The sequence below is a fragment of the Dermacentor andersoni genome, chromosome 5, assembly GCF_023375885.2.
Source record: "Dermacentor andersoni chromosome 5, qqDerAnde1_hic_scaffold, whole genome shotgun sequence".
Classification (NCBI taxonomy): Eukaryota; Metazoa; Arthropoda; class Arachnida; order Ixodida; family Ixodidae; genus Dermacentor; species Dermacentor andersoni.
The window spans coordinates 125,200,233-125,220,838 of record NC_092818.1 but is presented as its reverse complement, the minus strand read 5'-3'; the positions used below and the strand labels follow the sequence as shown (position 1 = coordinate 125,220,838).

Below are 20,606 nucleotides of genomic sequence, written 5' to 3'. Positions count from 1 at the left end.
TTGGCTACCGTTTGTAAAAGAAGTGTATAGTTAAAGTAAGGAAAAATTCAGATAAAATTCCTAACATCAGGCAGATTTCTCTGCAGTGGTTTTGGTTATGTTTGTGTTGCCTCAATCACTGGCTGCAACGTCTACTGCATATTAGTATAAACAGGGCACTTATGTTGTTTTCAGGCTTTATTCATGAAGAAATATATTTTGTTCTAGATGCCACTGCACAATTAAAATTTTTTCAAGATTATCTTTATCAATGAAACTGAAAAACACAGATCACTGATCTTTTGTATGAGATGCTGTACCTCCTTTTCCCTGAGCAAGTAACAAAAAGGTTGCTCCAACAAAGTTCACCCTTGTCTACGTGCGCTGTTCTCTCTTGCAAATTTTTTTTCACATACATCTCCATTTGAATTGCTTGCATTTTGAGGTCTGAGCTAAATTTGACAAGCTTCTTCCGCACATTATTCAACCTGGAGAATAATCCATAAATGTGTGCGAGGTGCTTTCACTCCCACATGGTAAGCAAGTCGCATTGCAATCACGCAAACAGGAACTCGTGAAACAGCTACCGTTTCAATTTATTTCGAAGTGTGCTGACATTTAAAGCCGTCATTTAAAAAGGTTAGTTATAATCATGCAGTCAACAGCCGACACTTTTCCGAAATGTGCTCAGAACAAGTTCCACGCCTTAAACTAATATTCCTATCTGTAAAAGACATCACAGGCTGCTGCGCCATTCCATTGGAAGCGTGTAATTTAGTGGAAACGATAACTTTTCACCAATTCCACGATACTGTTTGTATGGCTGAAACGAACGGGGCTCATTGAGCCAGTCATAGGGGGCATGCAGCAAGACGATGGTGCACTGCGGAGACGACTCACATCACAGCTGCAGCAGACGGTGGCAAACTATTGCCGCAGTTGCATCCTAAAGAGTACAAAACCTTGAGATTCTTATTACTATAGTGACGCACCAATGACTGAGAGCGAGACTGTTGGTGCCATGCTTTATATTTAGCGAGAGCCTACTCTACGGTGTCCGAGTGCCTTGAAATCAGATTTTTCATTTAAACAGCTAGGGATGGGTTTAGACATGGCGATTTCTCGCAGGCCTAATTAACTGCATTTCTGTTTCTTCCATTACATATGTTAAGTTTCGACACTGATCTAAAATACATTACTGTAAACACACACACACAAATATAGTTAATTCAATGTATGTTTGTGTACCCACATGCTAAATATAGGAACTTTGGGCTGCAGCACCGAGATTGTAGCAGGAAAAGTTAATTGCTTAAATAAATGCCACGAGAACTTTTCAGAAACATTAAAATGCAAAGTTGGTGAACAAATAAGTTTGTAATTTGTAACCTCCTCCTACTTCATGTTACTTGCATGCTGCAAATGTCCTGAAAGGTACCTCGACTAGAGAAAACCACCGAGTAAACAGTTACGGCAAACTGATATTCTTAGCAAAAATTTGGCGTCGTAAGTTATTACTCATAGTGTGTGGGTGTTATGCTGACTTGTCATCTGCTACAGCTCTATCATTACAGTGTACTATCATATACAGGTGGTTCCATTATACGCAGGTGCATTTGGTTCAAACGTGAACGAAATGCCAGCTACAGTTTACAGATTGAAAAAAAAAAAAGGTACAGCTACAAAGGCCTTCTCAACACTGGCATACTCATTCCTTTGTTGTATACATGACATGGGCCCTGCACCTAGTAGCAGGCACACCATAAGCGAGAACAGTGGGGAAAAAACTGTGCTGGCAGCAACAACAACTGTTAATTTTTGCTTGTTTAGTAGATATGCCCATGTTAATATGCCCAGTGGGTCCCACGAACACTGCAATATGCACACTCGCTTTGGTAGCCTGTTTCAATGCTGTGCTGATTTGCACTAGCTATATTATAGCTTCGCTTAATTTAGTGTTACCATTTCAAATTTATGCAAGCTCTGATATGTCTAAAACTGACGTCTATTACAACCTGATCACAAGCATCTACTGCAGTGAAGCAGTAGATGCTGCCCACAGATGGAAACGCGCTATATTGTACCCAATTTTAGTTTATTGTTTTCAGCTCTTGAGGCCTGTGCCATGTCAACATGGTGTGCCCATTAATTGGAACCACAGCGTGCACTGGACAATGCATCGTTTGTGAAGGCAGCGAGTACGGCCTCTGATATTGGGTGGTATGCAGTAGCACAGAACATGATGCTGGAATGGCTGTTGGTGGCACTGACATAGCGCACCGCAGCACCCCCTCTAAGTGCTGCATGCTCACTATTGCTAAGGGTTTGAGAACAGCTTCACGAAACTCGGGCGCACGAGTTGATATACAAGTTGCAGCAGAAGTCCACTTTTTTTAAATTCCGAGATTATGGAACTATCCGTAGCTGACTTCCAAGGGAGAAGTCAGATTTCGACCACTGATATTTTATGTGTTCTTCAGCTTGGTAAAGTGCTCTGATGGTCACATATTATCCTTGGTGTCAACGATAGGTTAGTGTTGTATGCTCAAGCACTGCATTCCTCTTTAGGTATCTTCATATACAGCGATGGAGGCTCCCTGCAGCAGCCTAGTGTGGCCAAAGAACATTATGTGTTAGTCCTGTTAACATGCAAAACAATCAGCTTGAAAGAGGTGCAAAATGTTAAGAGTTTGGGTGCATGCCTATGTTGTTCACATGCAACATGCAACAGAGTGGGTTCATTAGAAAGTTTTTACCAGCAGCGGTAGTTTTAGCGTTACCATTTTATCGGAGTACAAGGAGACACGAGCAGTAGCGCTGTGGGCAATGTAGCGGTGACACCATGTTTGAATGAGAACGTACTGCTGGGATGTTCTTACATTGTGTGGCAGAACTTGGCCACAAAAAGCATTGGGAAGTTAGCGTTACTGCAATGATCTTTATGCTAGCAGGCGAAACGTGCACAGCAACATAATGCAATACAGTTTGGTCGAGCACAGCACCACAACATGTTGCCACAGTGCACTGCTGTTTGTGGCTCCGTGCTTGTACTATTCCATTGAAATGTATACGCACTGGCAGAAACTTCCTAGAGGGTTTGTATAGTACATTTGACCCAATATTCAAGGCTAATTCCAATATTCAAGGCTAATTCAAGGATGCCGAAGGGCAAAATTAAAGGAGGGGGAAACAAACCACATTTGTACACATACGCAGAAAAATAATGAAATCTCCTTTTTAGCTGCAATTTTTTGTAGCTAAGCAGCTGCTCAGTTGGACACATGCTTCAAGCTCATCAGGTTGCTTTTCTGACTTCCTCATTTTGATGATGTCAATCGTTTTCTGGCATAATGGTTAGTAGTGCCTAACTTAAGCCAAAATTTAACAGGGATAAGCGGGCTAGTTGGTGGTCGTTAATGGAATGCCGCGCCTGTCTTGTGTGTTCCTTCCTTGTCCCTTGTTTTTTAGTGCGGTTACATGATGCATTCCATTAAGCCAAAAATACTCGTGTTAATGCCAAATGGCAGGAACTTGCTTTTCGCCAGGCATTTCTATAGCCTAGAGCATGAAAATGGAGCCTTAGTGTCTGGGGTGTGAACCAACTAGCAAAACAGCAAAATGGTGGCAGGGCTTCTTCGCTTGATCTGGCTTTGTGTAGCTCCATCATGGAAATGATGATTTAAACAAACCTGTCATTGGTCGCCATGGACACGGCACAATGAGAGGTTTGGTCGGCTGCATCGTTTTGCAACCGTTCCAAAAGAAAATAATCTGAGATTGTTTCTTGATAGACAGTGTCCATGGCATAGGCCCTATGTGGAGTTTGTTACTTTGAATGTTCAGAAGTCGCGCCCAACCCATGCGTTCAAGGAATTCAAGGACCATGCTTATTTTTAACGAGCTATAAAGGCCCCTGAATCCTTTTTTTCCACATTCAAGGGTTTTGAAGGCTTTCAAGGAATTGTCCAAACCCTGTTCTTATTCCTAACAGAAAAGCTTGTATCTCCAATGTATGTAGCTATTATTAAAGCGAGCACAGCAAGGAGACGCAAGAGGCAAACATGTTCCCGCTACATTGACATAGAAAGCTGTTGAACTGAAGGTATGCTCCTGTTTTTATTCGCAGGACAGTGCCTGTTGCCCTCAGCTCCTGGCCCTATATCTTCAGTTTCCTACGAAAGCTGCGAATTACAAAAAGACAAAAATGTAATAAGACTTAAAGCTATGTTTCGTAGCTCATTTAACACAATTCTTTCAATTATGCCACACTTATTTGCGTGCTCACTGACCGATACAGTGAGAGTGTAGGTGCAGATGTCACTTGGACCAAAGGCAAAGGTCAAAAAAATACACCAAGAATAGAACTGGAGAACTGGAACAAAATAATCCATGGCGCCGGGCAGATCCACATTAGAGATGGTATTATGCAAATCATGCAAAGAAAGAAAAAGCAAGTAAATTCCCACCAAGAAACCATTCGCAAGGATGTGCTTGGGCGAGTCTTTGATGCCCACAGAAAAATGCCATTGCACAAAAGAACCCAATCACACAAGCCCCACAATGGCACAAGAACAGCATCACCAAACAAAAATTGTTGTCCACCTGTAGCAGAAGAATACAAAGCAAAACCTACAAGGATTCCCTAAAAAGCTGACCCACATGAATTTCTCAAAAATGTTTTGTTCATCACTTCATTTTGAGTGATGATTTACCTAGTTGGCCTTGTGCCACAAGCTACCCCCTTTCTAAATCAGTTAGCAGAGTCACTGCCCTGATCTGCAATAAATTGCAACAAAATTTTTCGTCTATTAAAAGCTTGCATACGTTTTTGTGAAGCCCTTCTCTCTACACAATTCTGTTACAGGCAAGTGGATGACAATTTTTTTTTCTTCAGTGTTTAACAACGGCACCTCCTCCACATTGTGGCTTTCTGAAAAATTAATTTTGTTAGGAAACGATTCACATCTTTTGATCCAGCGTAGGTGTTCCAAACCAGTCCTTACTGCAACAAAGGGCAGTTCACAATGGTGCTGAAAAAGAAATCCAGCAGCATTCGCCATTGCCTGCATGAAACTTACTGAAGAGTTGCACTCTTCACAGTTCCAGGTGTAGCCCCGCTGCTTCGGGCTCTTCCGCACCGGTGGATACAGGCAGAGAAAGTGGTAGCCTTTCTTGCACTCATCACAGCTGCATCAAACGAAAACAGAAAAACAAAAAACAAATAGAAAAAAAGATTTTGATGTTTGCTTACTTGTCTACCTGGCTGTCCTAATAACTTCTGTAGTGAGACAGTTTTTATAGTGGCAACACTAAATAAAGGGGTAGCAATCAGAGGTGGGTGAATAATAACTTTTTTGAATACGAATAATAAGCATCAAATATCGAATCAAAAAGTCAAACGTAGACACGTATGCTTACAGCACGAATATCTATTTCACTATAGTATGTATGCCTGTACTTACTAGCGGAAGACAGACAACCAGCAATCTGTGACAGAGGATCACCTCTAACTACAATATTACTAATCGTCATTAAAAGAAAAACTGTGTGAAATTGCCTCTTGACAACTTTCAAGTATGGTTGCAAACAAGCTTTCCAAGCAAGATGGCTGCTGTGTGACAACTTTCCAAGAACGCTGAATAAGTGGTAGCCGAAAAGAGAGAAGTTGTGGAAAAAGAAAAACTGCTGGGACATGTGCGCCGTAGACACACGTAAAATTGCCCATTGCAAACAAAACATCGCAGGTTGAAGCGTGAAAGATAAAACTGCTACACAACTAGACTGCCACAGACAGTGACAGACTACAAGCAAAAACCACAGGTTGACATGTAGGTTTCCACTACGAAACCAAAAACAATGCTTGCATTATCCATCTTGTTTCTGTCTTGCATTGAAAATTTTTGTTGTCTCACTTCTGATAATTTTTTACGCTTTGTTTAGCAGATAAAGAACAGTAACCAGACTTTAACATTCAGTTGTTGCAAACTAATTGGTTAGTTTCGACTATTCGAAAATACCAAATATAGTAAAAGCCCGCATATAGCGTGGACCCACATATAGCCGGAGGTGTAATTTGGGGACAGCAAAAATGGGGGAAAAAAGTTTTCACCTGCATATAGTCCAAGGAAACCGGTCACTGGAAACATTAATTTTCATTTCACTTTACTTTTTAGTCATCGTCTATTGCATTTCACTATTTAGTGATCGTCGTCCATTGCACTTCACTATTTAGTCATTGTCGTTCGTTGCACTTTGCTCCGAGAGTCCCTTGTTAGAGATATCCTTCCATAGAAACTCGTCTTCAGTGCCACCAAGTGCATTCGATATTTCTTGAACGCAACACAGACGGGCTCCTCAGGAGTGCAGGCCCAAGCGTCGGCGATCCACAAGCACAGCATCGCTGGAGGGACCCATTTCAGTCGTTCGCCAGGAGTCACTTCAGGCTCTGCCGACTTCATCCACTCCATACATCAGCACTTCATGCAGTCTTTGAATGGCTTATTTATGCACACATCAAATGGTTGCAACTGGAATGTCATCCATCCCGGGATGACGAGCTTAGTGCCGGAATCGCGCAGCAGTTGCTTCAGTGAGTCACTCAGGTGATGGTGAAAAAGTAGTGACAGTAGCCCCAAAAATGCCCCGGGCCACTGACACAATACAGACTTTATCCAATCAAGCACCACTGCTTCATCCATCCACCCTTTTCCTTGACAGCGAACAACATGCCTTGGAAACTTGCCTTCTTTCGGCAGAGTTTTCTGCTTGAACATCACGTAGGGTGGTAGCTTGCAACCGTCTTCTGTGCAGGACAACATGACCTGTGTCTTCTCATTTCCACTTGACCTCACGGAAACATGCCTGGAGCCTTTCTGCTGCACCATTAGTATTGAGGGAATGTCAAGATATACTGTCATTTGATAAGCTTTGCCAACCTGGCCCAGCTGAAAGTTGATTGACTTTCGCAGTGAAATCATGTGACGCTGAAAGGCCATGAGCAGCTCTTCATAGCTTTCTGGCAACTTATGCAATATTGACGTGCGCCAACATAAAGAAAATCCAACGTGGCACACAAAACAAGACACCTAGTGTTTACTTGCCCTGAAGTCTGTCTGTGGAATGCCTTTTTCTCTAGCACTCTCTCATGCCTTTGCTTCTTGCAGCAGTTCCATGTTGACAGCAAGGTGCTCAACTCGTTGCTCTTGAACGATGTGTGTCAGATGCAGTTCAACTTCAGGAAAAACTGCATTCTTTGGCCCCCAGAAACAATTTCTCCGGCTGCTGCACACAAAGAGGGCTTCCTTTTGCTTCCTCCAACTGTGAATGCTCTGCTCACTCACACAGAACTGCCGCCCTACAGTAGAGTTGTCGATGGTTTCAGCAGCTAAGATCACTTTTCTTATAAAAGTAGCCAAATACTGCTTTCGCGGACCTGACATCTTGCAAAGTGTGGCTGTTGCAAAGTCAGCATGGTCGTTGCGAAGTCAGTGTAGCTACAATGGCAACTGATGAACACATAAGAACCTGAAGATAGCGGTGAGCAATACCAAAACCTGAACTGTGAATTTGGGCTGAAGATTGTTGGAATCGGCATATAGTATGGGGCAAAAATTTCACATGGCAAAACCTGGAACAAAGCCTTGTACTAATACACAGGTTTTAACAGTTGTTCCTTTACAAATACGAATAATTATTGTGCAGTATTCAATTCGTATTAAATATTTTGATTATTTGCCCACCCCTAGTCACAGTCGATGATCAGAATGCCAACTCTATGTTGCCACATGCAGTGGTTCATTATATCAGTTATTGTTACAGTATCAAAATTTGATTGTACAAATGATGGGCTCAATAGTTTGGTAACACGCATCGTGGAATATTGCAGTGCCCTTCAATGACACATGGAGCAACAGTTAAGATAGGTGAGCACCCATAATTTAAAAATGTTTAGCAGTTACTCTGCACATGTGTCATAAATCATATGTATTTCATAAACTATATGCACAGGAGACAAACATTATGCATGTATTCTAATGACTGGTATGATTAAATATTAATGATATTGTTACGGAAGGGTAAAAGAAGAGAAAAGAAGAAGAAAATCGTGAGATGCTGGCTGCTGCCTGTTGTTGCTGGTCAGCCATCTTAACCACACTGACTCTGCTTGTATATATATTGTAAATACAGTCTTTACGTACTCCCAACATCCCCGTAACATATTGGTGGAGGTGCTCGGTACCACTGCTGGAAACTGAGCTCTGCAGTGGACGTCGCATCACCATCCTCACCGTAAATGGCGGTGAGCATGCGGGATCAGTGTCGTTGCCGCCTCCAACGTCACTGTCGCCAGCTACGTCACTGTCCCCTTCTGTTATGGTTGTGCAAACCAAGGATCCCAGAACTTTCTGCGGGACCGATGACGCTGACGTTGAAGAGTGGGTGGCTATGTACGAACGCATGAGTGGAATCAACAGATGGGACCCTACGCTTACGCTAGCTAACCTGTTGTTCTACCTGAGAGGCACAGCAAAGGTGTGGTACAAAAACCACGAAGAGGAGCTAACCAACTAGGACCAATGCAAAGAGAAGTTAACAGAGTTGTTTGGCAAACCAGCCAACTGTATTATTGCCGCAAAGCAGGAACTGGCCTCATGTGCCCATTCCCCACAGAGTCCTACATCTTGTACAACCAGGACATGCTGGCGCTTTATTGTAAAACTGATCACAACATGACAGAAGCTGAGAAGGTCGGGCACATGCTCAAGGGAATTGCTAAGGATGCCTTTAACCCTTTGAGGATCGATTTTTTTTGCCATATGCAACCGCCCAGGGCCAATATTTTTTATTGCAGATTCCCATTCTTCTTAGGGAGTTACTGTGAAAAAAATTTACCGTAGTTTTTCTAGGGTGACCGTAAAGTGAGAAAAAAATATTTTGCATTGGTATATATGTACTCTTCATTCATGAATAACAACAGTAAAAAAGGAAATAAACTTATAAGAATTGCAAATTTGATGCATTGTTACAGTTCAAGGCTTTGAAAATGTACACACGAGAATATTTCGCAAGACTCAAATGTTCCTGCTGTTACACAAATATGTACATCATAGCATAATCGAACTGCATAGGTGCGCACTCAAAAAAACTGTGTGGTTGTGTGCCTGTCAAAAAAGCAAAACGTGTGACAAACTTCTGCTAATCTTCATCTTATCGCCAACCAGAGGCAATTAGTTTTCCCATGCTAAAAAAAAATTTAAAAAAACGCAATGGTAACACATGCACGGCGGCATCATTCCTATGCGCACCCCCATGAGCATTAAACGAGCGAGAAACAAGCGGTTGCCCTTTGAGCGATTAGTAACGAGATAGCCATCAGTTTTGCAAGCGCAAGAAGCGGAAACTGCCAGTAGAACAAAGCACAAACCCCCCCACCCGCCCGTGCGCGCAACAATGCGCGAGCAATACTACGTATATGGATGTGCGGGAGCGAACTAGCACTAAAACAAACCATGAAACGAAAACTGAGAGAGGGAGGCGTGCGAAAAAAATTCCCTGTATTCCCACAGAGTGGCAGTACATGACAGAAAAATACTTAGGAAATTGGCGCGCTTTTTGAACATATAGACGGCGTCGCAAATATATGGCATCGACCATTTTGGACTTCGTTTGCGGCGCCTTATATTTACGTCATTGACCCTCAAAGGGTTAATCTGCTCATGTGAAAGAGCTGCTCTACAGTTGATGCTATCATCAAAGAGTGCCGACAATTCGAGCAGGCCAGAAGGCGACATGTCCTGCAACCATTCGCCAGACTTCCCAATACTGCCACAATGTGGACGTGTGAAGGTCAGCCCATACAGCAGCACGCGTCGCCATCAGAGGACGTGGTGCGAACTGTTTGACGTGAACTGGACGCCCACAGCTTTCTGTTCGCATAGCCCTGATGCTACCTCTTTTTCAATTCCCCTCATAGAAGCCATCGTTCGCCAGGAACTTGAAAACATTGGTTTACATTCTGTCTGTGCTGTCACTAACCTCAGAGCCAGCGAACGCCCTTCTACTATTTCTGCTACACCCTAACGCTTCTCTCGGCATTATTGCAACTTGACTGAGTGGAGAACTGCGAACGACCAGCTGATATGTTTCACCTGTTGCCGCATCGGTCAATGTTGCCTGATACTGTCGCAACTCGTGGCCCTCAACACCTCGCAAGCTGACCAACTTGAGCCATATTGATGGAAATACCTGCAATGTTTCACCCACTGCAGAGTCTGACAGTGCCAAGAATTTCAGAAAATCATGACATGCTGGCTGCTGCATGTCAGGTCAGCCATCTTGACCACACCGACTCTGCTTGTATATATATATTGTAAATACAGTCTGTCTATACTCCCAACATCCCCATAACAACATTCAATGCACGGTACACTGCTTGTCAACAGTAGCACTTCTGTTGCGGGACAGTTACTTTTCACAGCAGCAATGTTACCAGACTATTGAGCCCATCATTTGTACAATTAAATTATGGCATAACAAACACTGACATAACAAATCACTGCATGCAACAACCTAATCAGTGATCACAAGCCACTTTTTTTTTTCACATTTTGAACAAATGTAGCTGTCTTCTAAAACAGGAAGGCGAAGGATATACGTGGTGCTGAAAGAACAAGGACACTTTTTGCACAAAGAATATTTTCAAGTTAAAATGAACCAGATTTTCGTATGGCTCATAAGTATGAAATATTCTAGTTGTTTCAGGTCATCTCTGACTAGCCTGACTGCTTACTTGGGTTTGTTTTTAACTGCCTATCTGCTTGATCACCAAACTTAATCAGGAACCACCTTACTTTAAGCTCCAACTGTGCGCAAAAAGACAACTCATACCCTCTACAACCTGGATGCGCCAAAACTGTCACCATGTGATGTGTCAACAGCTTGTGCAAGGCAAGCTAGTGGCTTGTATAACCTTTGGCAGAGACTGTACATTGGATACAAGTGCCATCATATACACAACAAGATTTGTGCAGTCACCTGGATGTTTAACATACTAAAGCACTCATTGACAGGTCCTTTATGTGACGCAGTACACCTCCTCTCAATGACCAACCATGCTCACATGGTTTCTCCTTCTCTATCAGCTGGTACCTCCCTTCCCAGATGCATGACATCTTGACAGTTTGCAAACATGTGTGTCCACAGAGGAGTTGCCAAATTTGTTTTAAACCAGCTCTAACTGCATATGGCTTGTTGACAGGCTAGTTAGTCATATAATGGTGAAAGATAACATATCACAAGAAAGCGATGGACATGGGCGCTATAACATCTTTACCACTGTTATGATACATTCAGCTGGTTCCTACCGTGCTCTTGTGCGAGGCAAGCTAGTGGCTCGTATAACTTTTGGCAGAGACTGTACATTGGATACAAGTGACTTACACAACAAGATTTGTGCAGTCACCCGGATTGCCGCATCGCTTGCATTCCACCTTCAGGTCTTTGTCCAGCGGAGTCCTCTTCACTGGCATGCGAATCCCAGACACACCAGGGACTGCTTCAATGTACTGCACAGCCACACAGAAGGTGCAGGAGTGTTAAGTATGGCCAGCTATGTGCACAAGACAAAAGAAAGCCTTCGAGCCTTTGTGCATACTTCACATAAGCAGTGACACCTGACAGTTCCTTGTGTGCAAGCAAACATTTTCCTGGACATGTGGAACACGCATTAAGAATCGCAGTGCCCTTTGGAGACCCATGGAGCAGACATCCTGTGCAATGTGAAGCAACATTTTACAAGGATAGGCCTCCAGCATTCATTGATGCTTTCCAGTTGGGAGGGAGCAAATATAAAAAAAACTTTTGAACATGAATCGAATACAAATGCTTAACTTCTGAATCAAATAACGACATTAGCAAGGATTCATTAGGAAGTTTGAATAATTTAACCCGTTGGAACATTGTAATTATATTGTGAATGGTAAAAATAGACTAGTAAAGGCTTGTTTATTTGACTCAAGTTGATGCGTAAAATTGAGTAATAACAACATCTATCTGGTCTCACCAACCTGCACATTATTATCCAGCATAAAATGTACATAAACACGGAAGCGTTTGGCCTTGCGCCAGTTGCCACTCATTGCACTTGTTCTCAAGCAATGAGCTTGGAACTTCAGGTGGCACTGCAAAAGTAACAACAAATTAGTGAGGCACAAGGTGCACAGCCACAGTCAAGTGGTGCTGCACATTTGCTATGACCACTGCTTAGTAAAGAACTACAAGAAGACAGTGTCTTTTCTTTTCCTTATGTTTTGCACTACATGCAAGCAGGACTTCTGCAGTGCAGCTTGTGTGACAAGCCTCTTCCGTCTAAGTACTGCATATTCAAAAATGTGACGCAAGCACAAATTTAATGTAGGAGGTGAAGATGGTATGGCACACGCTAGATTGCATGAAAAGAAACAAGTTTTTATTATGATCCCAAGTAAGCATGTGTAGGTTTGCTTAGAATAGCGTCCTTTAGCATACTGTGATGTGCACAGGCATCGTAGTAGTACTGGTTCTGGCGAAACGCCAATCACCCACAAGATTTGTACAGGTCCCGGCTCCTACTCGGGTGAGTACAGCAGTCGAAGATCACCTAATGCTCGAGGCTGAAATTTCATGCTGCTCTGAGGCACGACAAGGGCATGTGGTGGGGAGCTGGCGTGTTTACATAGTGAGGCTGTGTGGGGGCGGTGTCATTGCTGTGGATCAGCCCATTGGATTTGTATTCCCTGAAAGAACATTCTTATTGCAGTTGGACTCCTCTGTGCAATCACCCCCGACTCATTTAGCTGCGCTCTAAGTGCACCCTCACTGTTCGTAAACCCGTGCCACCAAGAGGTTAGCTTTCCTGCACAGCTTAGTCGTCTCGCAGCCGGGTATACTTTAGGTCCTTTATGTGACGCAGTACACCTCCTCTCAATGACCAACCATGCTCACATGGTTTCTCCTTCTCTATCAGCTGGCACCTCCCTTCCCAGATGCATGACATCTTGACAGTTTGACAACGTGTGTGTCCACAGAGGAGTTGCAAAATTTGTTTTAAAACCAGCTCTAACTGCATATGGCTTGTTGACAGGCTAGTTAGTCATATAATGGTGAAAGATAACATATCACAAGAAAGCGATGGACATGGGCGCTATAACATCTTTACCACTGTTATGATATATTCAGCTGGTTCCTACCTTCTCTGAGTACAGATCTGCGAGCAACGCTAATGCAAGAGAATTCTTTAACAGCTCCAGACCCGATAGTGTGGATTGCTTTATTGATGTGTTTGCTTGACACGCTTAGCAATTCTAAAGAAAAGACCTACCGGTGTAGAGGGTTCACTCTTAGGAACTGGGGTAGGTGTCACAGCTGGTGCCACTGCCGCAGGTGCGGACTTGCGCTTGGCTCGCTTTGCCTTGCGGTAGGCCTGCATTTCGGGAGCCAGGCGACGGCGAGGACGCTTCCCTTGGCCTGTCGAGCTTCGCTGCCGCTTGGCAGCTGGGCTCTGGGAGGCCACTTCTGCAGGCTCCGTAGGACTTGCCAGTGAGTCACCACCAACAGCTGCCGGTGTCGCTTTTGCCACTGGTGTGGTAGCACCAGAGGAAGTGACTGTCGCAGTGGTGGTGGTGGTGGTGGAAGTGGTGGTGGAAGTGGTGGTGGAAGTGTTGGCAACAGGAGTGGCAGAGGTCGTAGCGGTGACGTTTGGGGTGTCTGGCACAATGCAGGTGCGCGACTGTCGCACACGGCGACTCAGACGACTGGTCTGCAACTGCATTGCAAGAACGCGCATTCTAGCCATGATCCAGACAACTGGCAATTCAGCCATTGGGCAGCGGGGCCAGGGTAGAGTCAGGAGAGTTTGTGCGCCCTCGTACACTTATTCAGCACTTCATTTCTAAAGTTTTGCAGTAATTTGCAAGGTGGAGTTTAATGTAAGCAAAAATTGCTGCTTGCCTATATACACAGCAGACTATTACAAAGGAACCTGTTTCAATTTCCTCTTCATAAAAACTCCATAGTTCTAGGAAAATTTATCCCTGTCCTTGGATCAAACTACAAAGCAAACCATTTTAGCTTTCCCGAAGACACGAGCTACACAAAACTTTTACATTCACTGCTTAGGGCAAGGCAGCCTGAAAATGCTGACAGGCACTATATCTCTTTCAGTCGTGGCGTACACGTTTCTGTACACAAGTTATTTTTTGCCAGTTCTGTAAAGTAGAAGCAAGGAAGAAAAACACTGACATTAAGGTGCGGGTGAATGAAAATAAAAATGAAAAATGCTTGGAGTGACGCCTGACACCGGCAAAAGATGCCAAGAGCGAGTGGGGCTATACTAATCCAGGTACAAGCAAATTAGGAAGGCCCACTAAGCTTCAAAAAAGACACTCCCTCACCAGAACAGGAATTGGCCTCCCTGGTGCACTATTTGGCCACTACCTCCCAAATGATTCTTTCAATAAACCCATGGCCCTCAGTCCCCAGCAGCTGCGAAGCACCTGACCAAGGCAGCCGTCAGACCTGTCAGACCTGTAATGCAGCAGAGGGTGCTAAGAATCTCTGGGTCCGGACAGGCCACCAATGGAAACTGACCCTGTCAACCTTTAATTGCCAAACTCTGTCAAGTGAGGATAGCTTAGCAGGATTCTTAGAGGAACTCTCAGACATTGTTTGGGATATCATCGGCCTCAGTGAGATTAGAATAACTGGGGAGGCTTATACATTGCTGGATAACGGGCATGTCCTCTGCTATAGAGGTCTGCAAGATAAGAAGCAATACGGGGTAGGATTCCTAATCCATAAGCATATAGCGGGCAACATTGACGAATTCTACGGCATTAATGAGAGGATAGCTGTAGTCGTAATCAAACTTAAGAGGTATAGATTAAAGGTAGTACAAGTCGACGCTCCAACATCCAGTCACAATGATGAGGAAGTAGTTCAGTTTTATGAAGATGTTGAATTCGCGATGAAAAAAGTGCAAACTCAGTATACTGTAGTAATAGGCGACTTCAGCGCAAAAATGGGGAAAAAGCAAGAAGGAATAAGCTTCGAATAATGAACATCTCTTTCAGGAAGCGTAGCAACAGAAAGTGGACCTGGAAAAGCCCTAATGGTGAACATGACATTGACTTCATACTTTCTGCTGATGCGAGCATAGTGCAGGATGTAGAAGTGATAGGCAGGGTAAAGTGCAGTGATCATAGGCCAGTGAGGGCTAGGATTCACCTCAATTTGAAGATAGAAATGGTAAAATTGGTCTGGATGAAACAGGTCAACCTAGAGGCAGAAGGGTAAAAGCAGACAAATTCAGGCTGGTACTTGCAAACAAATATGCAGCCTTAGCGCAGAGAGATGAAGATGACATAGAGATAATGAATGAAAATACAAAATACACAAATACGAAACCGTTACTGCTACTGCCCTGCTACTGCGTGATTAGCTGTTGAAAATGCAACTAGGTGTTCGCTATCGCACTGTTGTCTATTCCCGTTGCAAAATGTGGAACGGTACATAATGAGGGAAGACGTGTGCAGCAGTTGGTTGCAAAGATAGTTACTGGCATATTAAGGAATGGAATGAATCTGTGTGCCCAAGTTCACAGACCGCTGCTAGATAAGGACTGCCGGTGTAACCAGCCCTTCATGATGCATGGTTTTCCTCGAGGATAAAAGAATTAACTCATCCACCAGTGTTCTATTGTTAACCTCCAAAGAAAGAATGCCTTATATTACTACGACTCGACACCGTGGTAACATGCATGCATAGCTCAAAGCCATATGGGGAAGTAGCTGGCGCTGTCAAACAAGACTACAGCCTCTGCAAGTGTGTTCGCACCTTTCTGGGGGTCTCTATGAAGGGGAAGTCCTCATAGCGCAGTGTGCCTCGAGGTTGATCTCGTAGGCGCCGTGGTGCATTGGGGTCGCAATGCCTCTCCTTGTCCTCATCAGAGTTCTTGTTGCATTCGCTACACTGCCTGCACAAACACAAAAAGTGGCCCCACATAGAGTTAAAAGAAAAGAAAAGTTAGTTCTGGGGTTTTACATGCCAAAAGAAAGATCTGATTATGAGGCATGCCATAGTGGAGGACCCCAAATTAATTTTGACCACCTGGGGTTCCCAGATGTGCACCCAATGCGTTGTATTTGAGCATTCTTATGTGGCTGCCTCGGCCCATAATCAAATTTGCAACCTTTTGCTTTGCAGCGCAATGTAGCCACTAAGCCGCCATGGCTGGGGCCGCACAGAGTTCTGGTGGGAGTTTACTTGTCTGCGAGCAGTTCTCGCGCTCGAGTAGCCCACCTTCTACTGCAGCAGTGTAATGAGTCCAGTTATCGCACATTCTTATATGATAATTATCACCATCATCCTATTTTCATGTCCACTGCAGGACGAAGGCCTCTCCCTGCAATCTCTAATTACCCTTGTCTGGCGCTAGGCGATTTCAAGTTGTGCCTCCGAATTTCCTCATCTCATCACCCCCATTAGTTTTCTGCCTTCCTCGAATGTGCTTCCCTTCCCTTGGCACCAGTTCTGTAACTCTAATGGTCCACTGGTTAGCTACCCTATGTATTACATGGCCTGACCAGCTCCATTTTTTTTTTTCTCTTAATGTTGACTAGAATATCGGCTATCCCCGTTTGCTCTCTGATCCACATCACTCTCTTCCTGTTTTGTTACACTACGCCTAGCATTTTTTGTTCCATCACTCCTTGCGCAGTCCTTAACTTGTTCTCGAGCTTATTTGTTAACTTACAAGTTTCTGCCCCTACGTTAGCACCGGTAGAATGCAGCGATTGTACACTTTTCACTTCAACAACAGCGGTAAGCTTCCGGTCATGATTTGTTAACATCTGCCATATGCTTCTAACCTGTTTTTATTCTGTAAATTTCCTTCTCATGACAAGGGTCCCTTATAATTGACCTAGATAAACATACTCCTGTACAGACTCTAGAGGCTGACTGGCAATCCTGAATTATTGTTCCCTTGCCTAGCTACTGAACATTATCAATTTGTGTCGTCACTCCCCGCACCGTGACCAATGCCCCTGCAGACGTCTTCGCTCATGCCGTCGATGCAGAACTCACACCTTCGCAGCACACAAAAATTATCAAGCTCCTCCAACGTTTTCGCGCCTATTTGACATTGACGAACCATCCTTGGGACGAGCATCCGCAGTCGTTCACCATATTGACACTAGCCAACAAACACCATAGCGACAGTGTGCATATCGGGTATCGGCCGCTGAACGCCGGATCGTCGACTAGCAGGTTGACGACATGCTGAAGACATCCCGCCCTCTAACACTCCCTGGGCATCTCCAGTTGTCCTTGTTTAAAAAAAAGACGGCTCCATGCGGTTCTGCGTCGACTATTGCTGCCTTAACCGAATAACACGCAAAGATGTCTATTCTCTGCCGCGCATTGACGATGCCTTGGACAGTTTACAGGGAGCAGAATTCTTTTCCTCGCTGGATCTGCGCTCCGGGTAATGGCAAGTGTTAATGGCACAGGTCTATCGCCAAAAGACAGCCTTTGTAACACCTGATGGGCTATATGAATTTACTGTCATGCCGTTCGGCCTTTGCAACACGCCTGCCACTTTCGAGCGAATGATGGACACCATTTTTCGAGGGCTGAAGTGGAAAACGTGCCTTTGTTATTTAAATGGCATTGTGGTTTTTTTTCCACCAACTCTGCATCGCACCTCAGTTGCCTCGAGCAAGTCTTTGCGTGCCTCTCTACTGCAGGAGGGCAACTAAATTTGAAGAAATGCCGCTTCAGCGCTCGCACGCTTACTATTCTTGGGGCCATGTAGTTTCAAAAGACGGCATCCTCCCGGACCCCACAAAACTTAGCGCCGTACCCGTATTCCCTAAACTAACCACTATGAAAGAGCTTTACAGCTTCATTGGCCTACGCTCATGTTTCCGACGCTTCGTCTGTAACTTTGCCTCTATCATTGCCCCCTTGACGCACCTTCTCACTGGCAGTTCTGACCTATCGGCCTGGACCCCGGCATGCGACGATGCATTCCAAGAACTGCGATGCGTTCTCAACTCGCCTCCAGTACTGCGACACTTCGATCCCTCTGCTCCAACTGAGATCCATACGGACGCTAGTGGTGCCGGGCTCGGCACTGTTCTTGCACAATTCAAGGATGGCCTCGAAGAGTACGTCATCGTGCATGCCAGCTGCATCCTTACCAAAGCCTAGGCAAACTACTCGGTTATTGAGAAGGAACGCCTGGCCAATGCCTTCTTTACTAGATGCCTGCTGCGTCGCTGGTTTTCCCATTGGAGCGGAGGTTCCTGTGGTTCAGGGTAGTTTCGAAGAGAGGGCGCTCGCTGCCGACCCGGCTTCCTGTTACGGAGGAAGTGACGATTACTAGGCTGGCGCACGCTCGACCAATGACTTGACGAGAGACCAGCGAGAGACCGCGGGTTCTGCCTCTGAGATTGCAACAGACACCGTCAAAATCTTGGAGGCAGGGGAATGTGATGTGCGTTTGGAGCAGCTGCCGCAACTAACGCTCGCAGCCGTATTATTTGTGCACTTTTGAGCTTCGAGTGTGCAAGACTATTTTTTGGGGTTGCGAGCACAAGTGGTGCATTGTGGCTACTGGTCACAGAAACAGAAACGTGTCATGGCTTATCCCATGGCAATACATTCAGATCTGCAACTTCTTCTGCGTAATAATTACATCCTATTTTGCAACATAAAAGCATGGGACTTAAATGTTACTTAGAATTGCATGACACACATGTCTTCTTTTCATATGTGGCACATTATTCCTTGGTCACAAATGTCTATTTCTAGCTTTCGTAGTGTTGCCTGCTATTATGAAACGGACTAGAGATGAGATTGAAGAGGAAGAAATGGAGTTGAGTAGGCTATATAATGCATAGAACAGATAACCGTCCATCTGTTAATGTTATAGAATGGGTACCAAGGAAATGGAAGTGCAGCAGAGGACGGCAGAGAAATAGGCGGTGTGATAAAGCTGGGAAGTCTGCAGGCATAGGATAGAGTCAACTGGAACAAGACGAGAATAACTACTGACCACTGGGAGAGGCCTTCGCTTTACAGTGAACTTAGGGCAGGCCGATGATGATGATGAATTAACCGTTTTTCATCAGAATTGTGAAAGTAAGATTTTTTCAAAAATTGATTTCATGTTGCCGCATAGTGTCCCTTCAAGTCAACAATATACAGCATCCAAGTGGCTGCATAAACACACCATCCCATTGACTTGTTTTTCTTTGGCATCCTGGTGAGTGGTGGGTCAAGACAGTAGAGGTGGTAGTGTAGCTGGCACTTGTCGCACTTGGCAAGCTGATGCTGGTCCTGAGATTTCTTGCAGACACCACACCTGCATAGAACAACAAATGAAACATACGAAAAATATCTTCTTTGAGCCACTGAGAAAGAAAGAGAGAGGCATGAATGATCTCTCAATAAGCAATCACTTTCGCGCTCGGCACAGGACGCGTCGGTGTCTACAGGTGACAGCGTGCGCTCGAGGAACGCTGTTGCTTTGCGTCCAGTGCCGAGTTAAGCAACACCTCCCAAAAGTGATTGCAGTTCCTATGGAGATCGAGGTGCCTTCCCATGCCTCATCCCCCAGCTCGCGCTTGTGCTTTGCTTGATCTCCAGGAACCGCCGCCATAACGGCAACATGGCAGACAAGGCTAACGTGCCGAGGTTAATTTCCTGCGCAAACTATACTTCTCTTTCCAGGGGTTGAACCACCGTGCGAGCAAGTGTCACCTTGATGCGCCCTGATTGGTCTCCCGAGTGGCATCCCCCAGGCCCCCTCTCCACTCAAGCTCTCGTTCGCTGAGCGCTTTATCACCGCGGCAGATGCTCACAGGTCCACAACGAGTTGGTTACGTGGGACCTTTGCTTCTGCGACTTGTCATTCTCTTGCTTGGTGGACCACTCCCCGTTAGCCATAGCACAGTTGGTGTGCGTAATCGATCAGTCTTGCAGTAAGCCTTTGCCCATAAGCGCCGTGACTGTCGTATTGTGCTGTATCTTCGGTGATTAAACACGTGTTTGTTGGCGATCTGACTCTGGAGCATTCTCTGTGCTGTGTCAAAGAGTCAATAAACCCTGCGCCTTTGTGCGTTGCGGAATGTAGGAGCGTCATGCCCTTTACTGACCGTCGCTCATTGGGTGAACATTGTGCAAACCCATCTCCACGTAATTGGTGCCAACGTGGGGCCGCCACTTGGGAGGCCGGGCGTGTCCCAGTGACGCTTGCACGGTGATTCGACCCTGGGAGGGAGAAGTACGGTTTGCGTGGGAAATCAGCTCAGGCACGCTAGCCATGTCCGCCATGTTGCCGTTACGCCCGTGATTTCTGGAGATCAAGCTAAGCACAACATGCAAGCTGGGGGACGAGGCGTGGCAAGGCACCTCGATCCCAATACTCTGAAAGCGATAGACAAATAATACCATTCTATGGCAGCGTCGCCATCACTGACCGATGCATGGGGCGCACTTGGTGCTGTCGGCATTGCAGTTCTATAGCCTTGAGCAACACTTGCCAAAGCAGGATTGTTCCGTTTTACGACGCATTCCCTATTTGT

At 45.0% G+C, this 20,606-nt stretch overlaps 1 protein-coding gene across 3 annotated transcripts in view; it reads right to left on the bottom strand.

Moving 5' to 3' along the window:
- LOC126531097 (PHD finger protein 14) overlaps nucleotides 1–20,606 on the bottom strand; it is a 57,816-nt gene that overhangs the window by 3,986 nt on the left and 33,224 nt on the right. For all 3 annotated transcript variants that reach the window (XR_007599582.2, XM_050178492.2, XM_050178491.2), the window contains exons 16-20: nucleotides 19,253–19,384; nucleotides 15,850–15,988; nucleotides 13,337–13,780; nucleotides 11,419–11,543; nucleotides 5,058–5,166 (exon numbers count right to left, since the gene is read on the bottom strand). Coding sequence is in view for 2 of the 3 variants with exons in the window: in XM_050178492.2 (XP_050034449.1) it covers nucleotides 5,058–5,166; nucleotides 11,419–11,543; nucleotides 13,337–13,780; nucleotides 15,850–15,988; nucleotides 19,253–19,384 (949 nt within the window). In the remaining variant the exon portion in view is untranslated. The remainder of the gene's footprint in view (nucleotides 1–5,057; nucleotides 5,167–11,418; nucleotides 11,544–13,336; nucleotides 13,781–15,849; nucleotides 15,989–19,252; nucleotides 19,385–20,606) is intronic.